We start from the raw sequence: 17,178 nt of genomic DNA, 5'->3' as shown, positions 1-17,178 counted from the left end.
AGGGAGTGTAATCTTTTCAGAAGATTTACTGCGCATGACTTTATCTTTGCCCTGCAGTCTAAGCTCGTTCAGACTAGCAAGGCTAGATCTCCTGCCCCCTGCTGGCCAGATCGGGGGGATCACAGCCACGGTGCAGCGCCGACGGACAAGCTTTTCCCCTCGTACGGCGTCATCCAGAGCACCGAGAGACATCTTCCTGCTGCTTTGTCTGCGCTGATGCAGTGCTCCCTGGAGGCCAGAGCTCACCAAATTCCTGCGGGGCCTTCGACGAGGGCGTGGGGGTTGGGGGCGTAGCTGAGCACAGAGCCTGTAGGAGGTGCTGCTCTGCTCCTGCAGGACCTCCATCAGACTCCTCATATCCAGCCTCCAGTCCAGAGGGCAGCTTTTACCTCCACTCCCTCCCTTTCCCTCCGGTCTGCCTCCACCCATCTCCTCCCTCTCATCTCTAACCATCTTCGCTGCAGCTTGGGCAGTGGGAAGGTGTTTAAGACCGAACGTTCTCCGGAGGGATTCTCGGTTTGTCCACAGCTTGTCTGAGAGCGTCTTGTACGGGCGGATGCTTGTCCGCACGCCACTGTCTGACCGTGAGTTCTGGATGCGGTGTGGCTGCACTCTGGCCACTCCTGTAATGGCCCCACGTCCGGACGTTCTTTCGCTCCACCCGTACCTCCTCAAGGTCTGCAGCAGCAGTGTCTCGATGGTCTGGTGGCCGGCCTGAGCGGCGTATCCCAACGCTGTACCTCCAACACGGTCGGGAACACTGAGGTCAAAGTTCAACGCGCGTAGGAAGAGCTGCACCAGGCCCACACGTTGGTAGAGCACTGCATAGACGAGGGCCGATCGACCCCGGGGGTCACGTGAGCCCACGCGACCCCCGTGCGCCAACAGCATTCTGGCCACACCCAGCGCCCAGTCCTCGTTGTCATGGAGACAACAGAGCATGAGCGGTGTGCGGCTCTCGGAATCGCGAGCGTTCACGTCCGCTCCGCATTCAACGAGCCTCCTAGTCACCAAGAAATCCCCCTTCAATATGGCCTTATGTAGAGCCATGTTAACTCTGATCTCAGATCAGTTAGGCTGACAGCCAATCACACGGAGCAGATAGGAACAGTCAGTAACAGAACTGGTATTTTACCCGTTTTGATCAAATGAACCTTCTTGGTAGCGATGCAGGTTTAGCTCTTCCTGGTCTTCAATGGTGTTTGAGCTGTGAAGTTGTGCACCGTTGCTATAAGAAACGGTTTAGATAATAAATCTCACACTTGCTGGGTGCCAAACTCCTCTCACATCAATACTCAGTCACTGGAAACAAGAAAGCAGCTACACTAGAGACTCTTACCCTCACGCCTACCGAACCTCACAGGAAACAACTCTGGAATACCAGAAATCTTTACTCTGAAGAAAGAACAATGTAGTTAGAACAATGTTCAAACACCACCAGGGTCACTGCACTTTTCTTTGTTGAACCATGTTGGGTGAAGGCTGATGCTCCCCTGGTTCCTTACGCTACACACCAGCTGAACTCTGCACTTGTAACACACCATTTTGACCTCTGTAGCTGAACAGGACACCACCAGCGGACGGGCCGATGCCAACTCCTACCTGAGGTTCAACATCTACATTGGAGGGACTGTGACTGCTTGGCCTAGAATTAGAACTATAACTGGAACTATAAAACTATATTAGAACTATAAATATGGACTTTACTTGTGGGCTGCCCAATGGAGGATGGGTTCCCTTTTGAGTCTTGATCCTCCCAATGTTTCTTCCTAATCCCCACCATCATAGGGAGTTTTTCCTTGCCACTGTCGCCCCTGGCTTGCTCATTAGGGATCTGGACCCATGCTGCTTTATGACATGTGTTTTAAAAAGTGCTATATACATAAATTTGACTTTGACTTTCATATCGGATGGACATTAAACACACAACAATGTGCAAAATTTTTTGTATCTTTTTATTAAAATCTTTCCAGACACATCAGGACCATTCGCAACCACATTTACATCACTGAAAATCCTGAACAAATCTGGTCTGGTAACAGGTGCAACAATTACTGCTCTTTTAGCCTCTTCCAGGGTCACATGTTTGGAAAGAGAAGACCATACTAACCCTGGGACAATTTTTTGTTAAAGGACGCAAGTACGACAAGTCATAAAGGAATTTACCCACAATTCTCCAGCTCATCTCTATCGGCTGCACCTGAAGTGTCTGGTTGATTCCCACAAAGCACAAGCAGCTCAGGGCAGCTGGTGATCTGGATCAGGGAGGGTTTGACTGTGTACTGTATACGTGACACCTTCCCGACGGCCCTGGAGCTGCCGTGAGGAGTTTGACTTTGAAGGGGTGCCTTCATTTCACCCACAGGATAATGGCAGACCAGTGCGTGCATTTGGTTGTAACATACCAGAGCCCAGCAGCGCTAACTCCGACAGTCCGACAGGACAGGTGCAGGTGTTGGCGCGTTACCATGTGGTGACGTGGGCGTTACAGCGGCACTGAGGGTCAGACCTACAGGCCGCACTCGCAGGACCTCCACAAAGCCATCGCCGAACCAGCAGGTGACGTCGGCCGTGTCCAGGGTGAAGAAGAAGAGGCGGTCGGGACAGCGGGAGCGGCGGTACACGGAGCGTGGGTCAGCTGCTAACAGCGCCCGGATTGCAGCCGCCGCGTCCTCTGGGCCCTTCAGGAACTGGAACTTGGGCCGCCCCGTGTCTGCTCAACACAAGCAGGAAGTCGTGTGAGGTCATATCCACATTCCATCACTACTGTTTTCTTTCTTCAGTCAAAAGGACAAAAAACGATTCCAAGACAGGATAATTAGATCAAGGTTACGACATTATTATTACGTTTAATGCCTTCCTGCTTTATTTCTACAGGTCAGTGCAATGGCTTCATCCAACATTTGTATTTGTTTAAAGTGCACTATGCCCACTTAAGAGTACATAAACACACAGTGGCTTAACTAGGTTGCCCCCTAATGGATAAAACATGCAGTGTATGCTCTGACAGTGTGTGTATGTGAAGGTAAACAAAAGCTACCTGTGCTGTCAGGAGGTCCAAACTGTGTGAGCTCTCTCTCAGCAGTAGAGGTGAATCGTACACTCAGTGTACCCACTGGGGGATCTCTGATCCAGTCAGCAATCCTGCTATAGGCCTCTGGTCCATAGGACACCCTAGAAGCCACATCTTTCTCAGGCTCAGTGCTTGTGACCACAGCAGCGTCTGCAGGCCTCCTCTCTGCTGCGCTCTCTGCAAACAGCTCCCCCTGCTGGAGATAATCTTTCACTTCAGCTAGTACTTTGCTGAAGTCACTGGGCCCGGATGTTTCTGACCCAGATGGCTCTGTGGCCATGGCCTGTGATGAAGATGCACACTCCTCTTCAGGATCTTCCTCAAGGGTGTGGGAAGCATCCGACATCATGGAGGCTCCTGCTTGCTGGTAACAGGTGTCCACGTTCAGCCTCGTTAGTGGGGAGTCGTATTCTGGGATATACGGTTTAATATCCAACACTGGAGTCCCAGCAATCAGATCCACACTGGACAGGTGGAGTGTGTCACCTATTGAACAACAGAACGTACACTAATGTCGTGACACATACGATCAGAGGCATGAACAGTGCATTAATGAGTTATTAATGAGTAATGGGTTATAAAGGGTTATAAGGGTTAAGGATGGTCAATGAAAGCAGCTGGGTGAACTCTAAAGTGTACAGAGGCATATTGATTATTCAGAACAGACTAAACACATCAAACCAAGGCATGAGAATGAGGTGAATTCCCAAGAACCAGCAGCTATGGAAGTTCTGGTCTTTAGTCACGTGACCTGAACCTCACTCTGCTCTTAAGGAGGACTCTGTCTGCAAAACTTGTTACACACAAATATGAGTAAACAGTCTCCATAGTGAACCACCGCTGGCATTATACGCTTGAAACGCAGTTATTGTTTAATTTAATATCCAAAGTGCAAGAATATATAAATAGGAAATAACTAAAATGTGTAATTACGATGTTTCCTGGACTGCTAACAGTTGTGTTCAAGGCTGAAAGAGAGGGCATATCTACAAGGGTGACATGGCTGACTAACCCAGCAGTGCTCACACCCCTTTACCACCTGCTGCTGTCCTGTACCTACACCAGCCCCCTTCAGATAACTCCATGGACAGGTGGAGAGCGGGACCATCTGAGGGAACCTCACTACTCCCTGCTCCTTCCGCATGACAGCCAGAAGAGGGCGCTCTGACCTTCAATGCCCTCCAGCCGGGCGAGGGTGAGGCCGAGGGCGTTGGGCCTGTGGGGGCTGCGGGTGGAGTACACCCCCACCCTCAGCCCGTTAAGGCGTGGGGGCTTCACCTTGGCTTTGTAGCTCATGTGGCCATTCTTATGGAAGAGGAAGATGAGCCTGAAAGGAGGAAGGACAACAAAAAGCAGATGTGAGGAATGGAAACACTGACCTTGAGAAACACTTGAAATGATTTACGTCATCATGACAAACACTGGCTGCAGCAATACTGCATATAAAGATCAGTGGCTTTTGATATAAGGTTTACCTTCAGAAACACGGGCTTGTCCTGGGTGTGTGTGTGTGTGTGTGTGCATGTGTGTGTGTTTATATGAGCTTTAAGCAGAGGGGTATGTCATGATCCTCATCTCATTATCTCCAGACTAATAAATCTGGCCTTCATCCAAAATATTTACTATAAACGTGAAATAGCAAAAAGACCATCAAACCGTTTACAATAACGTTTAAAAGTGTACATGCGTGTACTCCTATAACTGCTTTCAATTATTATTGTTATTGTTTTTAATTGCAAGAAACGCAACACGTCATTTTTAGTTCATGACCAAGTAATGTGGGGACATTCAACAGAATGATACCCCCCATTCAATTGGATATGCACTCAAAGCTGCAGACTGCACATGATTCCAGTGACGGTCCGATCTCACACACACCACACGTGGGAGTACTGCTCCAGCCCGGCGAGCGCGTGTGCAGGATTGTTGAAGACCGAGGCGCGTATCTGCAGGCGCGCGCGAGATGACGCGCAGAGCGCGGGCTGCCGTGGGGTCCCGCTCTTACGCGCGAAACACGAGCTGATGTATCCGATGGGGACGGTCTCAACGTGACCTGGGACGGGCAACATCCACAGTGGGAACGTTAACAGCTACATCACGCCTTGCGGAGACCACAGTATCTCGTATGCTGCGTATTGTAAATCAGTAATATTTTTAAAAGGTTGTTGTAAATCCAATGATCAGGCATGTTGCCTGATGGACCACGAGTCCTCACCTTGCTCTAAAGACACCTGCGTCCCACCCTGATCCCGGGACGGACGGACTGGTCTTCCTGGGCTAACACCACCCGCCAGTATGGACTGGAGGGACGACATCTGTTTCCTGTGTGCCCGAACCACGCTGTCTACATGTTGTCTGTGGAAATAAGCAGTTTTACCTACCAACCTACTGAAAGGATGCAAGTAGATAGTATTTACCTTCGACACTGGATGTATGAGCTGGATGTATTAATTACAATTACATACATACCTGAGGTTCTTTATCTCCTTCCTCATTACCGATACTTGTTGTTTAAACCTTTGGGTTTGTTCAAAACAGTGACAGGGTGCTGCCGACATTTTATTAGCCAGTCAGCTAGCTACAACCCTAGATATTTAGAGTTGGGTTTCTGAAAGTGGAGAATGAATAAATGTGTATAAATACTGTCTTTGTTCGCGAAGACTAATCGTTTCTACAACTTCTAAAAACCACTTTAAACAGCGTGAACTACTGTAACCTTCCCTACTGAAACACGTGCTACTGACAAATGTGTTGGACAAGCAATGTCTTGCGCGGGGTGTTGTGCTGTTTTGTAGCGTTTGCTCGCTGCTCTTTTTATTCTTTCTTTACAGTAAAGTTTTACACCATGCTAATCAGAACAGTGATTATTTTTTTCTATTTTTTAATTCTATTAAAAAAATTTACTATTACTTTTTTATCATCGGGGGGTGTAAAGGCGCCTGGCCATGTGCCAACATATGTGAATAACCATCTTTGCAAACATCAGAGGTAAAAATCCATTGTTATTCTTTCTTTATTAAAATTGTTCATCTTGCAAAAATGCGTCGTCAGGCTTAATAAAGCGATATCACATTGCAATCGACAAAAAAACAATGCACGAATAAATATACATTTGTTCTGGTTTGAAATCACAAATAAAACCTAAGGTGAAAAGGCTTTTCGTGTTGCATATACAAACTTAAAATTAAGGTTCACCACAAATACAATGGTTCACTTTAATACAAAATGAAACGGTCAAATTGCTATGATGTTTCTGATTGGTCGAGAGCTCCCACGGTAACGTTTACAGCACGTTTCCAGGTATGTAGGCTTGCTGAGTTGGAGCTGGGGGCGGGGCTAACACTGGCTCAGAAAACGCTTTGTTCAGTTCGGCCAATCCAACGGCGGGTTCTTCATAAGCGCCTGTAAAAAACGTATTGTTGTGTCACAGTAAGCCATGCACGTTGTTGACAATCGTCTGGTTTTCCAAACCCTTGTCCTAGACTGGACTACAACATCAATAATGAAGATTTCCTACTGAATATAATGTTTTTAAATGTTGACTATGCATGTGTGCAAAGTTGCCCACATATGGATTATACATGACTCAACTGACTGATTATACATGTTATAGTAGATGTATGTAGTTAAGTCTTATAAGAATAGGCCGTTTCAAAACCTTGGTCAATGACAAGCCCCTCTGGAGGTTGTGGTCTGTCCTCCTCCTCATCTGGCCCCAGGTCTTCGATTAAAACTTCCCCAACAGCCTTGCTGCTTGGCACTTCCTCCAGTGCCACCCCAGTAGCAGGGGCAGGCAGGAGCTCAGGTGGTTGTTGGGTCACTGCTGGGGCAGATGCTGTGTGAGGGGTAAGGACAGGGACCGGGGCAGGTTGCTGCACTGGGATGGGCATCTCTGGCTGGTGGGCTGCTTGGAGCCGGGCCTGATCCGTTTGGGGATCGGCAGCCGGGGTGGTCTTCCTCGGCCGGCCCTTCTTCCCTGGAGTGTTGCTGGGCTCTTTCCGTGCTCTCTTCCTGCTCTGGGCTCTGGAAGTTTTGGGAGAAACACTATCAGAGCTCACTCCTTCAAAACGGGGGAATGTTTGAACTCCAATCAGGAACACTTTGTTTACATTAGATTCACACTGTATATGCTCTGAAGCACATACACAGAGAAGAGGAACATGTTTACAGTATATGTGAATAAAGCATACGTACATGAGTAAAATAAATGGGTTCTTCTGTACATGTAAATTAATGTGTATTCATGTGTATTAATCTTCAACATAACATTGCAGTTAATTGGAAGAATGCACTCATTCATCCTTCTGTGAAAGCCTCTTTAACCCACTGGGGTAGGTGCTGGAATGCAGAGCCTGAATATCTAGTTTCTTATGTGTGTGTGTGTGTGTGTGTGTGTGTGTGTGTATCCTCCCCCCACCCCCACCCATCACCCCCATACCCATATCCACCCCACCCTCACTTCACACGCCTCATCCCACCCCCCACACACACCCCTCCCCCACCCTTAGCCCCAGTTCCCACATAAGATCAGGACAGATGAGTGACAATCCTCTCCATGTACACATCTACACTATCTATCAGCACTAAAACAGAGTGAGGATGGGTTTACAGAATCAATACATCTGTAAAGAAAACACGCCATTAGTTTGTGTGGAGTTACTGCAGCCCCACACCACACTGCACGAGCACCAACTTTACCCATAAACCCACTGGTTAGTCGCCTTCTCTTCTGCCTCAGCCTTTCTCTTCCTCAGCAGGTCTCGGTCCCGCAGCCGCCGGCCAATCCCACCTGCCATAAAAACATATCCCACAGTGCTTTGCAGACAGGTCACTCTTTAGCAATAGATTTTTAAATGTAGGTGATAGCTGTTGGAATCAAAGAAGAGGTAAGCTCTTGATAGGTAGTTTGGACTCCAAGTTCAGTTCAAATAAAGGTTGCTGGAAGTTCAACTCTTTGCATGTTCTAAGGCAAAACTATCACTGGTAAGACATAACCAGACCAAAGGTCTGTGATAGCTTCACCGTGTTTACTGTCACACATATTGTACCAGTGACAACAGCTTCGATAGGAGTTTCGATAGGAATACTATATTGACCAACAGTCTTAGCACAATTTGGCAAGAAGGCTTACATGACATATGTCACTCTGTACAGATCAAACCGTAACTCTGAGTAAATATCACTTTGCCGAACCACGTTGGAACAATTCGAAGAAAAAATCTCTTCCTTTACAAATCGGAGGTACAATTCTCAAAACGGCTTCTGATGCAAGTGCTGCATTCCTTCATTACCAGTTACAGTTTTACTGTCTGGGAATGAATGAATGTTAAATGCTTGTGGAACAAGGCTTAAACTAAACTGAATGTCTCATTCAGATGTCCCTGAGTTGTATTTAGAGTCTCTGTGCAGTTGAAAGGTCATATGCAGTTGAAGGGTCATACCTTCATCGCTGTCTGGAGCCTTCGTGTCCACTGGGTTCTCCTTCTCAAGTGTCTCCTCCATTTTGTTGTCCTATCAAATGAATATAGTGCATTGGAAGAAAGGCAGAACAAAAAAGACTATTTGTGGTTCCCTCCCCCAAAGAGAATAATTATCTGGCCAAACATTAACAGAGAACTGGGAGAGTTCTTGCAACGTCGTTCTTATCTTATTTGCAAAGGTGGGGGACTTGGCAGAGTAGTCACAAGCACAAAACACTCTGGTCATGCTGCTGGTACAGATGGGATTGGTCATCATGTGTGCTGTGTCATCTTTTGAATTTTTAAAATCTTCTACACCTGGTTTAGAACAGAGCAATCCTGAAGTCAACCTGCTGATTTGAGTTTATATGGGTGTAGGCAATCAGAGTATGACTATAAATGGTTTTTAAAGTTTTCACATTACTTTCTATACATTTTTTTTTCCTTTTTTTAAAGTCTGACATGTAGCTATATAAGGTGGCTGATTCTACAGAGAGTTTTTAAGCAGTGGCATGTTTACGTTGCACACTGGATTCTGCAGGGAAACATGGTGGTCTGTGGCTGCTGGCAAGAAAGATACAAACGCCTCAGTCTTATCCCACTTCACAAGTTCAGTCTTGAATCCACCACACTAAACATCTATTTAAAGAATGGGGGGAAATGCTTGCTCTGCCCCATGGTGTGTGTGCTTTAAACAACAGCACACCATCACTAGCAACAGGCTGTTCAGTTGCACTGGAGCACAGCTGTTACAGAACATCTTTGTTGTGTGGAAGACTGGGTCTGGGTCAACCCATGTGGTCCGTGGGTGGATGGTGTGTGTGTGTGTGTGTGTGTGTGTGCCTGCTACTGCTTTTCTGGTTCGCGGGTTTCGACCACTCAGAGTTGTCAGCCTTTTCCCGGGCTCCAGATGACAGGCGTTCCACGCTTATCTGCACTATTTCTTCACTGGGCGTGGTCTCAATCTTCACCACACACATGGAGGCCGGCTGACCAGGAGGTTCAGCTGTCACACGGCAAGACAAGCTTCTTCCTCACACTATCCGTCCCCTCTGACTCATGAGTGCTGGATGCCCAGTAGTTTTTGTGATAGGTAATATCAAGTTGGGTCATTTTCAAAGATCAGTTACAAAGCAAAAAAAATAACATAAAACCAAAAAAATGAGATGACTATAAAGCTACAAGCAGCAACCATAGAAAAATAAAATTGCCGTTAGACTTCCATTGAAAAAACAAAACAGTACAATGAGTTGTTACTAAGGTTTTCCCATATGCAATCTTATGTCTAATCTGTAACAGACACAGATGCAATCACTATTCAATGCAGTGTGACTGCAAAGTTAATATTGTTGACCTCTTTAAATAAACACACACACAAAACCCTTCTTTAGTAAAAAAGAAATTAAAAACCCTTCCAGTAAAAAGAATTATGTAAAACAAGAGCAAAGATATATTATTGAATCATACGTCAAAAGCAAAATATGCCAGGACAACCTCTTACCTTTACTGAATAAAGAATTGTCAGCTGCTGTACGTTTATGGAGGTCTCATGTATGTTTGTGTGGACTTCTTTTTCCCGTCATACACAGTAAGTGTTTTTACTAACTGCTGCTGATGACGCTATAAGTCATCAGCGGGTCTGGCGGGGACACTAGTAGCAAGTGCACTCTTATACATGTGCTGAGGTCTGAACACAATTGAGGCACAGTTGGCCAAAATTCACATAGTGCCCCCTGCTGGTTGATGACTTTTATAGCGTTTCGGTTTTCTGTTGAAAGATACGGTACACATAAATCACAAATGAGATGAACAATCTTATTGTGGGGACACCCCAAACAACTCCTTAATGTTGTAGAACGTATAGCAGAAATGTCTTGAGGACTTTGAATACTGAAAAAGTAGTTTTGTTGTTTATTTTGTTATTTTAACAAACAACTACTAAAACTGCAGGATAAGTTTTTCTTTATTCTATCGTTATTGTATCATATCCTGGGCATGCCGATCACTTCCTCTCATCATATTCATTGCGGTGTCCTCCAGTGCAGTGGGCCACTCATAACCCGCTCAGCAGGGAGCACAGGCGCACAGGTTAGAGTCAGTCAGACCTCAAGGGCTCCAATGTGTGTGCAGAAGGCAGGCCAGACACCCCCACCTCAAACACGTATATACAACGGACACTTCACTGCAGTGCAAATAACACACCTCCCCTCTGTTTCAGACCTCAATGAGCATCTGTGTCGGGGTCTTTTTTTTGGGAGGGGGGTACTTGCCAGGACAATTTCTGGTAGATTTATTAATTATTATTCGAAATGTTGTAACCGTTAAATGCAGCGTGTGTCTGCACAAAACACATAAAATGTCAAAACAACTGGAATCAAGATTTGTTGCTCACATTGTCATGTTTTCCTTTAATAAACATGTTATAAGAACAGTCAAGGAACAGTTAGTGGGTCAGTTGATACTGAGGGAGAAAACACTGTATGCATTTGAGGTAAAACTTAAACGTGTGACAAATGCTTGTACATTTGATGTTTCGTTTAAAATAAAAAACACAAAAAAACATAATTCGTTGCAAATGTATACTTATATAAATAACTACAAGATATCAGTACAAATCCACATGGGGGAAAAACACAAATAAATCTTTAGACATCTGCAATCATGCATATTCAAAGTAACTGACAATCATTTTGGGTTTATAAAATCAAACAATATTCGTAAATAAAGAATGCAGTAGTAAATCTTTTCGAACATGACGCCGTTCGTGTTTTTGAGACTGCATTGCCCGTTTAACTGCAATGAACATCGCTGACCAGAGATGGCGATATTGAGTATATATTTGTTTCAGTCCTGTTTCCCTCCATGGTTTCTCCTCTCCCTGACTAAGTTGGCGTTTGGTTCAGATCATTATACAGTCCCATATTCTCCCTCCATTAGGGCATCTCTCTGCCTTTTGGGCTAAACAGAAATTCCACCGAACCCCAAGAGGGAAGAGTCTAACTTCTCAAGGGCGACATGGATATGAAAAAGAGGATCCATTTGGAGCTAAGAAACAGGACACCATCTGATGTGAGTGGCTTTTGAGCCAAACCTTAGTTTTCTGCCTAGCCATGCTAGCTCGCTACTTTTTGCTTCCAAGTGACCTGTGCAGTTAATGGTAACCACATGGGTTTAACGTTTCGAGAGAACTAGCTATAAGACTGGATTGTTGCTCCTGGCTGAATATTCAGGTTTTTTAATACCACAACGGTTTGTTTTGATACAAAGGGCACCAGACTACAAAAGCTTTATTGAATTGTTAGTTTCGAAAGCTGGATCTTTTACCCACGTTATTGCAGCACTCGAACTGTTTCGCAGCCCCCCAACACTCGATGTTGCAGCTGTACAATATTTGATAGGGTCACATTCAAATATTTAGCAACTTTTACACTGGTGTCGTTGGTGGGCTGTTCTGCCACGATGCATCGGACACAGCTAGACGGAATGGTTTATTTCACGAGACCGGGAGCCATGTTTGTTGCTAGCTGGCTAACACCGCCGCTAAACGGGGCGCCCTTTATCACAAAGCGCTTTAAAACCACGAGCAGCGAGCTGGAATTCACATTTGTGTACAATTTCGAGCGACCCGCTGCTTTTTTTGTTTCGCCCTGGCACCTCGTTACACCGTCCGCTTTGTGTGTTATTCGTATTTAAGTCCAGGAACTGAGCCGAGCTAGCGTGAGAGAGCGCAAGAAAATAGTTGACACCATCTGCCAACTGTAACGGACGAAACGGCGAGTCTCGCGCTCGGCTAGCCAGTTAGCTATATGTTTAATAGCTCGATAGGCGGCTGAGTTAGATTTAAAGGGCCAGGTTTTTTTCCAGTGTAAAAATTTCCACTGAAATTAATATGATCGAAAAAAAATATTAGCTACAAAACGCAGCTGAAATTAATGTGGTGCTGGAGTTAAAGCCCCGTTTTTTAAAGTTTTCTCCTGTGGAGATCACTGCCGGGCGGCCGGAGCGACACACGGCTGATCAGCGAATTTCGTTCCCGCCATTACGCCACACGCTAGTTAGCCCAGCCGCACACCGAAGAGACGGATGTGTGCGCTCATTTTACACATCCTCTAAAGTGTTTAAACTTTTAAGTGCACCAATTTGTTCCGTTCTCGGCCGTTTGGTTAAGTTTGTACCAGAAACACGATGGCGTGCCACCACCGCACGAGTGACCGAGTCAAAGTAGCCACATTTGCTTTGCTAGTGGATGGGGGGGGAATCCGGCGGAAATTTAGCTACATTTGCTTAAAAGCATGCAAACAATGCCTTGCATACAATAAATATACGCTGTACATAAACTGCAGAATATATCTTACACGCCACATTGAAATTTTTTACAATCCCCTCCCATTAACGTTGAGATCTGTGCGTACTGTGTCTCTGGAGTCGCCATGTTGTCACTCTGTCGTCTCTGGTGCTGTGGAGGAAGGAACTCTCTCCATCTTTGTCTTACTAATTTCCGCTCTGAATGTTTTCTTCGTCTCTCTCGGAAAAAAGGGTTGCAGCAACATGATACCAATTTATAGTTTCCACCTGCGTTTTAAAATACGTCCCACTTGTGGTGTACCGTGTAAAATGCAACGAAGAGACGCTTATGTAGGGTTTTGGCGAGTAGCCTCTCGCTGTGGGGTGGTTATGTAGCTAATGGCGTCGGTGCGGCTCTCTGGCGGTGTTGGCAGCGCGGCGGCTCTTAAAAGGGGCGACGGTTAGCTGGTGGCTAACTAAACGTTTGTCATTAGTGCCTGCTGCGAAGGCTGTGACATGCTTTCGAGTACACGGATTGTAGCTCTACATTGCTACCAGAGGTGTAGTTGCGGGTTAAATGTTGCTCTATGAACAGTTTTTTGGGGTTTTTTTTTATGTGCTTGACAAACACATGTTGGTTTAGAAAGTCTTGCGTGAATATTTTCAAACAGCCCATTCTCATCCAAGTCATCAAAGTTAATGCTACAGTGTGGTAGTCGTTTCACAGTATACACACCATAGTAATTACAGAAATTAAAGCTTTGTAATACCATCGTAAATTCAGGTACATATTACCATATAAACTCCCGTTTGGGGGTGTTTAATATGTTTATAAAATGTTTTGCCTCGGTACGCAGAGGCGGAATGTGGTGTGCTTCTGAACTTAGGCCAGCAATACCACTACGTCCCCCACCCCCACCCCTTCATTAAATGTGGCAATAATTGGAGTGCAATATTAATCTCTTATAAATCTGTTTATCTCTTTTCTTATTTTCTGTGATGTGTATGTAATTTACATTTTGATTCCTGTTTGTGTTTTAGGTACGAGAACTTGTTCTTGATAACTGCAGATCAAATGGGGGTAAAATCGAAGGTCTCACTGCAGAATTTGTCAATCTTGAATTTCTCAGTTTGATAAATGTGGGTTTAATGTCGGTGTCCAACCTTCCTAAGCTTGGAAAACTTAAAAAGGTCAGTTGAATCCTTGAATTGGTCCTTGAATCCTTGTTTTTAATCCTTTTCATATTGCAGATCATAAGGCTGCACAATTCTGGCTGAGTTCTGAGTGTTTGTTAATGATTTCAGCTGGAGCTCAGTGACAACAGAATCTCCGGTGGCCTGAATGTTTTAGCAGAGAGACTACCGAATCTCACGCATCTAAACCTGAGCGGCAACAAACTGAAGGACATCAGCACGCTGGAGCCTTTGGTTAGTGGCTGATTTCTTATTTTGTTGGTAGTGGTGCTGGTGTTTGTTACTTTCACACAGTTGCATTCAGTCATTATAACTGCTTAAGTGAAAAATAAAAAAGTCCTTGACCTGTGACCTGTAACCTCTGCAGAAAAAACTTGACCACTTGAAAAGTCTCGATCTCTTCAACTGTGAAGTGACGAATCTGAACGACTACCGGGAGAGTGTGTTCAAGCTGCTTCCTCAGCTGACCTACCTGGACGGGTACGACGTTGAAGATCGCGAGGCGTCCGATTCCGACTGTGAAGCTGATGGAGTGGATGATGATGACGATGAAGGTGAGGTTGGTTCGCCAGTGTCGGTGAAACATTTTCCCCCCATTTGTCATGCTAATGTAACATTACTTTTACAGAGGGGGAAGAAGAGGAGGAGGAAGACTTTGATGAGGAAGATGATGAGGATGAGGAAGAGGATGAGGTAGAAGGCGAGGAAGATGACGAAGATGTTAGTGGAGAAGATGAGGTACGAACTTATCTGTATTTCACCAATAAAGCAAGGACAGAGGACTAAAGACCAGGGCTGATTTTTTTGAGCCTTGGAGACATTTACATTTTGAGGCAAATCAGCCCTTTAAAGTGCTGAATGGGGGGGGGGGGGGGGGCATGTTAACTCTGCAGTACTGCAGACACCACACGCTAGCAAAGACCAACTTAACACTGCAAGTTTCTATGATGCAGGAGGAAGATTTTGGCCAGGACGGAGAAGTAGATGATGAAGATGATGATGATGACGACGACGATGAAGGTTTGTATAATATTTTAAACCTTCAGAGCTGGATTCACAGACTGAGATTGGACCCAAATCTGAACTAATTTGCAGTGGTTATTCACTGTTGGGCCTGCAGTGCCAGACTGAGTGTATAAACCCTCGTGATTAGGAGGTGTTGGCACTTCTTTGGTACTGCAGGTATATTGTTTTTCCTGAGACGTCGGTTCTGTGAGACACTGGAAGTTGTTATAGTTGGAGCGCCCCCTCCTATTTGGGCTGCCGGACACGGCAGTGGGTCACGCTGATCTTGCATCAGAACAGATTTGATGTGTTTATTTCCTCCGTTTTTGACGTGTAGTTCAAGTGAATGCTAACTCCACTTCCCTGTAGCTCTGCATTCAGATTTAATCTGGACAATAATCAGCTAGTGTGCGCTACAGAACATGTTGCACCAGAGAAGGGTCAGTTTTTATATTTTGCTGTGATGAAGTCGTTATGACGCAAGAGAAGAGTCTTCAGTGCCTGCTGTGAGCCGTGCTGGGATTACTGTTGTGCAGTAATGACACATTTTGTGTTTGGCACCTCCATTTTTGTTCTATCAGACTGGTGGCGCACACACACACACACACACACACAACAGATTTTGCTACAGGGATTTGAAAAAAGGTCAACTGCAGGTTTCTCGTCAGCGGGAACTGGTGAGACTCTGAGATTCCTAATATTGTTTGTTTCACAGAAGAAGAAACCACAAAGGGTGAGAAGAGAAAGCGAGAAGCAGACGATGAAGATGACGATGATGATGACGAGGATGATGAATAAGAGCCAACGAGCCAATCAGCTACCAACCCTTCCACCCCCACCCTACACCTTCAGCCTGTGCTCCACTCAGTTGCCCCACCAACCTCTACCTGCCACCCCCTAGCTCTTCTTTCCACAACTCTCCCCCAGCTCTGAGCTCCCTATGGGGGCAAGACTGTACCGGATGGGTGGGGCATGTGGAGCTACGCCCATGGAGCCAAGCGAGAGCCCTCTTCATTGGTGGCTCACTCTGACGTTCACTGTCAAGCCCCGCCCCTTTCCCTTGCCCCACCCTGTGTGTCTAGAGACCCGTGAGGACTTTGGGGACTGGTATCTAGTTTTGGGTCTGTGCTTTTAATATTGTGTTCCAGAATTATTTTTTTCTTCTTTTATTTTTGCTGTTGAGGTTTTTTTTTTTTCCTTGACTTTTTTTTATCTTTTGTTTTTGTTGTTTGTTTTTGTTCCCAATTTCCCAATAAGATTATTGCTATAGCAACTGTGTGACGAGCAAGCCATAATTTTAGTGTGGCAGCCTGTTGCACAAATCAAGGTTGTAGCTACATTTTTACTTTCTGTAAGACAAAAAAACAACTTTGTAAATAAAATGATAACATTTGGTGCTTTGTTCTTCCTTTGCTTGTCTCTGTTGTGAAGAAGACCCGAGCTGTCCAGAAGAAAAACCAGCTCCGACCTCACTGGCCTTACTGGCAGATGACCGAATCACTGTGGTGCCATCAGCCACCAGAGTGCTTTATATTTCACTGTATCAACCAAAGGCATTTTATCTTCAGGCAGGCTGAAAAGCATGAAGATCTCGTCTTCTACCTTCTGAACTGGAGATTATAGAAACTTGAGATTGACCATTACTGCAGTGAAATAGCTGCTATTCCAGATCTGAAATTCCTTGTTTAATGGTGTAGCATGTATATTTTAAAGTACATCACGCAGGGCAAGTTTGTTTCCTGTAATCAAAGGTATTTGACTTGTGCCCTCTTAAATAGGTGTTTCTTACAGTGTCCTATGTAGCCTAGTCACAATGGCTAGTTTAAATTAGTTATTGCTCACTGGACATATGTAGATTGTCTAGTTTAGGGCTGTCTCCACGTGTAGCGTGTGTCTACATGTTCTGAAACTCATACGCGATCCACAGTGGAAAATCAACATATGATAATGCAGCAGTGGTTTGGATATTCAACTCCCATGTTGAGTGTCCAGTTAGCTGGTAACTGACTACAGGACATATGTACCAACACTGAAATTTATTTTTAAAGCAAGAGTTTCTGGCCTTTGACAAACACACAGTTCTAAATTTAAGTGCTAAGAAGGGGATGTTAAGATTCCAGATTGACACTGTACTCTGTAGGAGTAGAACTGGACTAGTTGGCT

The 17,178-nt window shown here is 45.2% G+C and overlaps 3 protein-coding genes across 4 annotated transcripts; 1 reads left to right on the top strand and 2 right to left on the bottom strand.

Moving 5' to 3' along the window:
* Positions 1-1,934: 1,934 nt before the first annotated feature.
* Positions 1,935-5,844, bottom strand: trmo (tRNA methyltransferase O). Its single transcript, XM_076973943.1, has 6 exons — positions 5,543-5,844; positions 5,289-5,428; positions 4,952-5,126; positions 4,243-4,400; positions 3,041-3,559; positions 1,935-2,713 (listed from the first exon to the last, which is right to left on the bottom strand). Exons 1-6 carry the CDS (start codon positions 5,629-5,631, stop codon positions 2,421-2,423), a joined length of 1,374 nt encoding a protein of 457 aa, XP_076830058.1. The 5' UTR covers positions 5,632-5,844; the 3' UTR covers positions 1,935-2,420.
* Positions 5,845-6,062: 218 nt separating this feature from the next.
* On the bottom strand, positions 6,063-10,188 carry hemgn (hemogen). 2 transcript variants are annotated; one of them, XM_076973945.1, is made up of 5 exons: positions 10,034-10,188; positions 8,515-8,584; positions 7,772-7,862; positions 6,732-7,096; positions 6,063-6,475 (listed from the first exon to the last, which is right to left on the bottom strand). In XM_076973945.1, exons 2-5 carry the CDS (start codon positions 8,573-8,575, stop codon positions 6,357-6,359), a joined length of 636 nt encoding a protein of 211 aa, XP_076830060.1. In that variant the 5' UTR covers positions 8,576-8,584; positions 10,034-10,188; the 3' UTR covers positions 6,063-6,356. The 2 variants fall into 2 exon arrangements, with proteins under 2 accessions (XP_076830060.1, XP_076830061.1); XM_076973946.1 differs by having other exon boundaries at positions 7,784-7,862.
* A 1,201-nt stretch (positions 10,189-11,389) lies between these two features.
* Positions 11,390-16,081, top strand: anp32b (acidic (leucine-rich) nuclear phosphoprotein 32 family, member B). The gene is made up of 7 exons (XM_076973944.1): positions 11,390-11,601; positions 13,858-14,007; positions 14,122-14,244; positions 14,378-14,564; positions 14,639-14,748; positions 14,964-15,030; positions 15,731-16,081. Exons 1-7 carry the CDS (start codon positions 11,548-11,550, stop codon positions 15,811-15,813), a joined length of 774 nt encoding a protein of 257 aa, XP_076830059.1. The 5' UTR covers positions 11,390-11,547; the 3' UTR covers positions 15,814-16,081.
* The last annotated feature ends 1,097 nt before the right edge of the window (positions 16,082-17,178 follow it).

The sequence above is a fragment of the Brachyhypopomus gauderio genome, chromosome 15 (genome assembly GCF_052324685.1).
Source record: "Brachyhypopomus gauderio isolate BG-103 chromosome 15, BGAUD_0.2, whole genome shotgun sequence".
In the NCBI taxonomy this organism is placed as follows: domain Eukaryota; kingdom Metazoa; phylum Chordata; class Actinopteri; order Gymnotiformes; family Hypopomidae; genus Brachyhypopomus; species Brachyhypopomus gauderio.
The sequence above is the reverse complement of the archived record's forward strand: the minus strand, read 5'-3'. Positions and strand labels throughout refer to the sequence as shown.

Bases quoted from the DNA above. Each gene is read 5' to 3' on its own strand.
- trmo (XM_076973943.1), bottom strand. From the start codon at position 5,631: ATGTCGGCAGCACCCTGTCACTGTTTTGAACAAACCCAAAGGTTTAAA. The intron at 5,127-5,288 runs GTGAGGACTCGT...TGCCCGTCCCAG, and splicing joins GCAGGTGTCTTTAGAGCAAG to GTCACGTTGAGACCGTCCCC. The intron at 3,560-4,242 runs GTCAGAGCGCCC...GTTGTTCAATAG, and splicing joins CCGGCTGGAGGGCATTGAAG to GTGACACACTCCACCTGTCC.
- hemgn (XM_076973945.1), bottom strand. From the start codon at position 8,575: ATGGAGGAGACACTTGAGAAGGAGAACCCAGTGGACACGAAGGCTCCA. The intron at 7,863-8,514 runs GTATGACCCTTC...TTTTTATGGCAG, and splicing joins GGCTCCAGACAGCGATGAAG to GTGGGATTGGCCGGCGGCTG. The intron at 6,476-6,731 runs GTTTTGAAACGG...CGTTTTTTACAG, and splicing joins GGGGCTTGTCATTGACCAAG to GCGCTTATGAAGAACCCGCC.
- anp32b (XM_076973944.1), top strand. From the start codon at position 11,548: ATGGATATGAAAAAGAGGATCCATTTGGAGCTAAGAAACAGGACACCA. The intron at 14,245-14,377 runs GTTAGTGGCTGA...TAACCTCTGCAG, and splicing joins TCAGCACGCTGGAGCCTTTG to AAAAAACTTGACCACTTGAA. The intron at 15,031-15,730 runs GTTTGTATAATA...TTTGTTTCACAG, and splicing joins TGATGACGACGACGATGAAG to AAGAAGAAACCACAAAGGGT.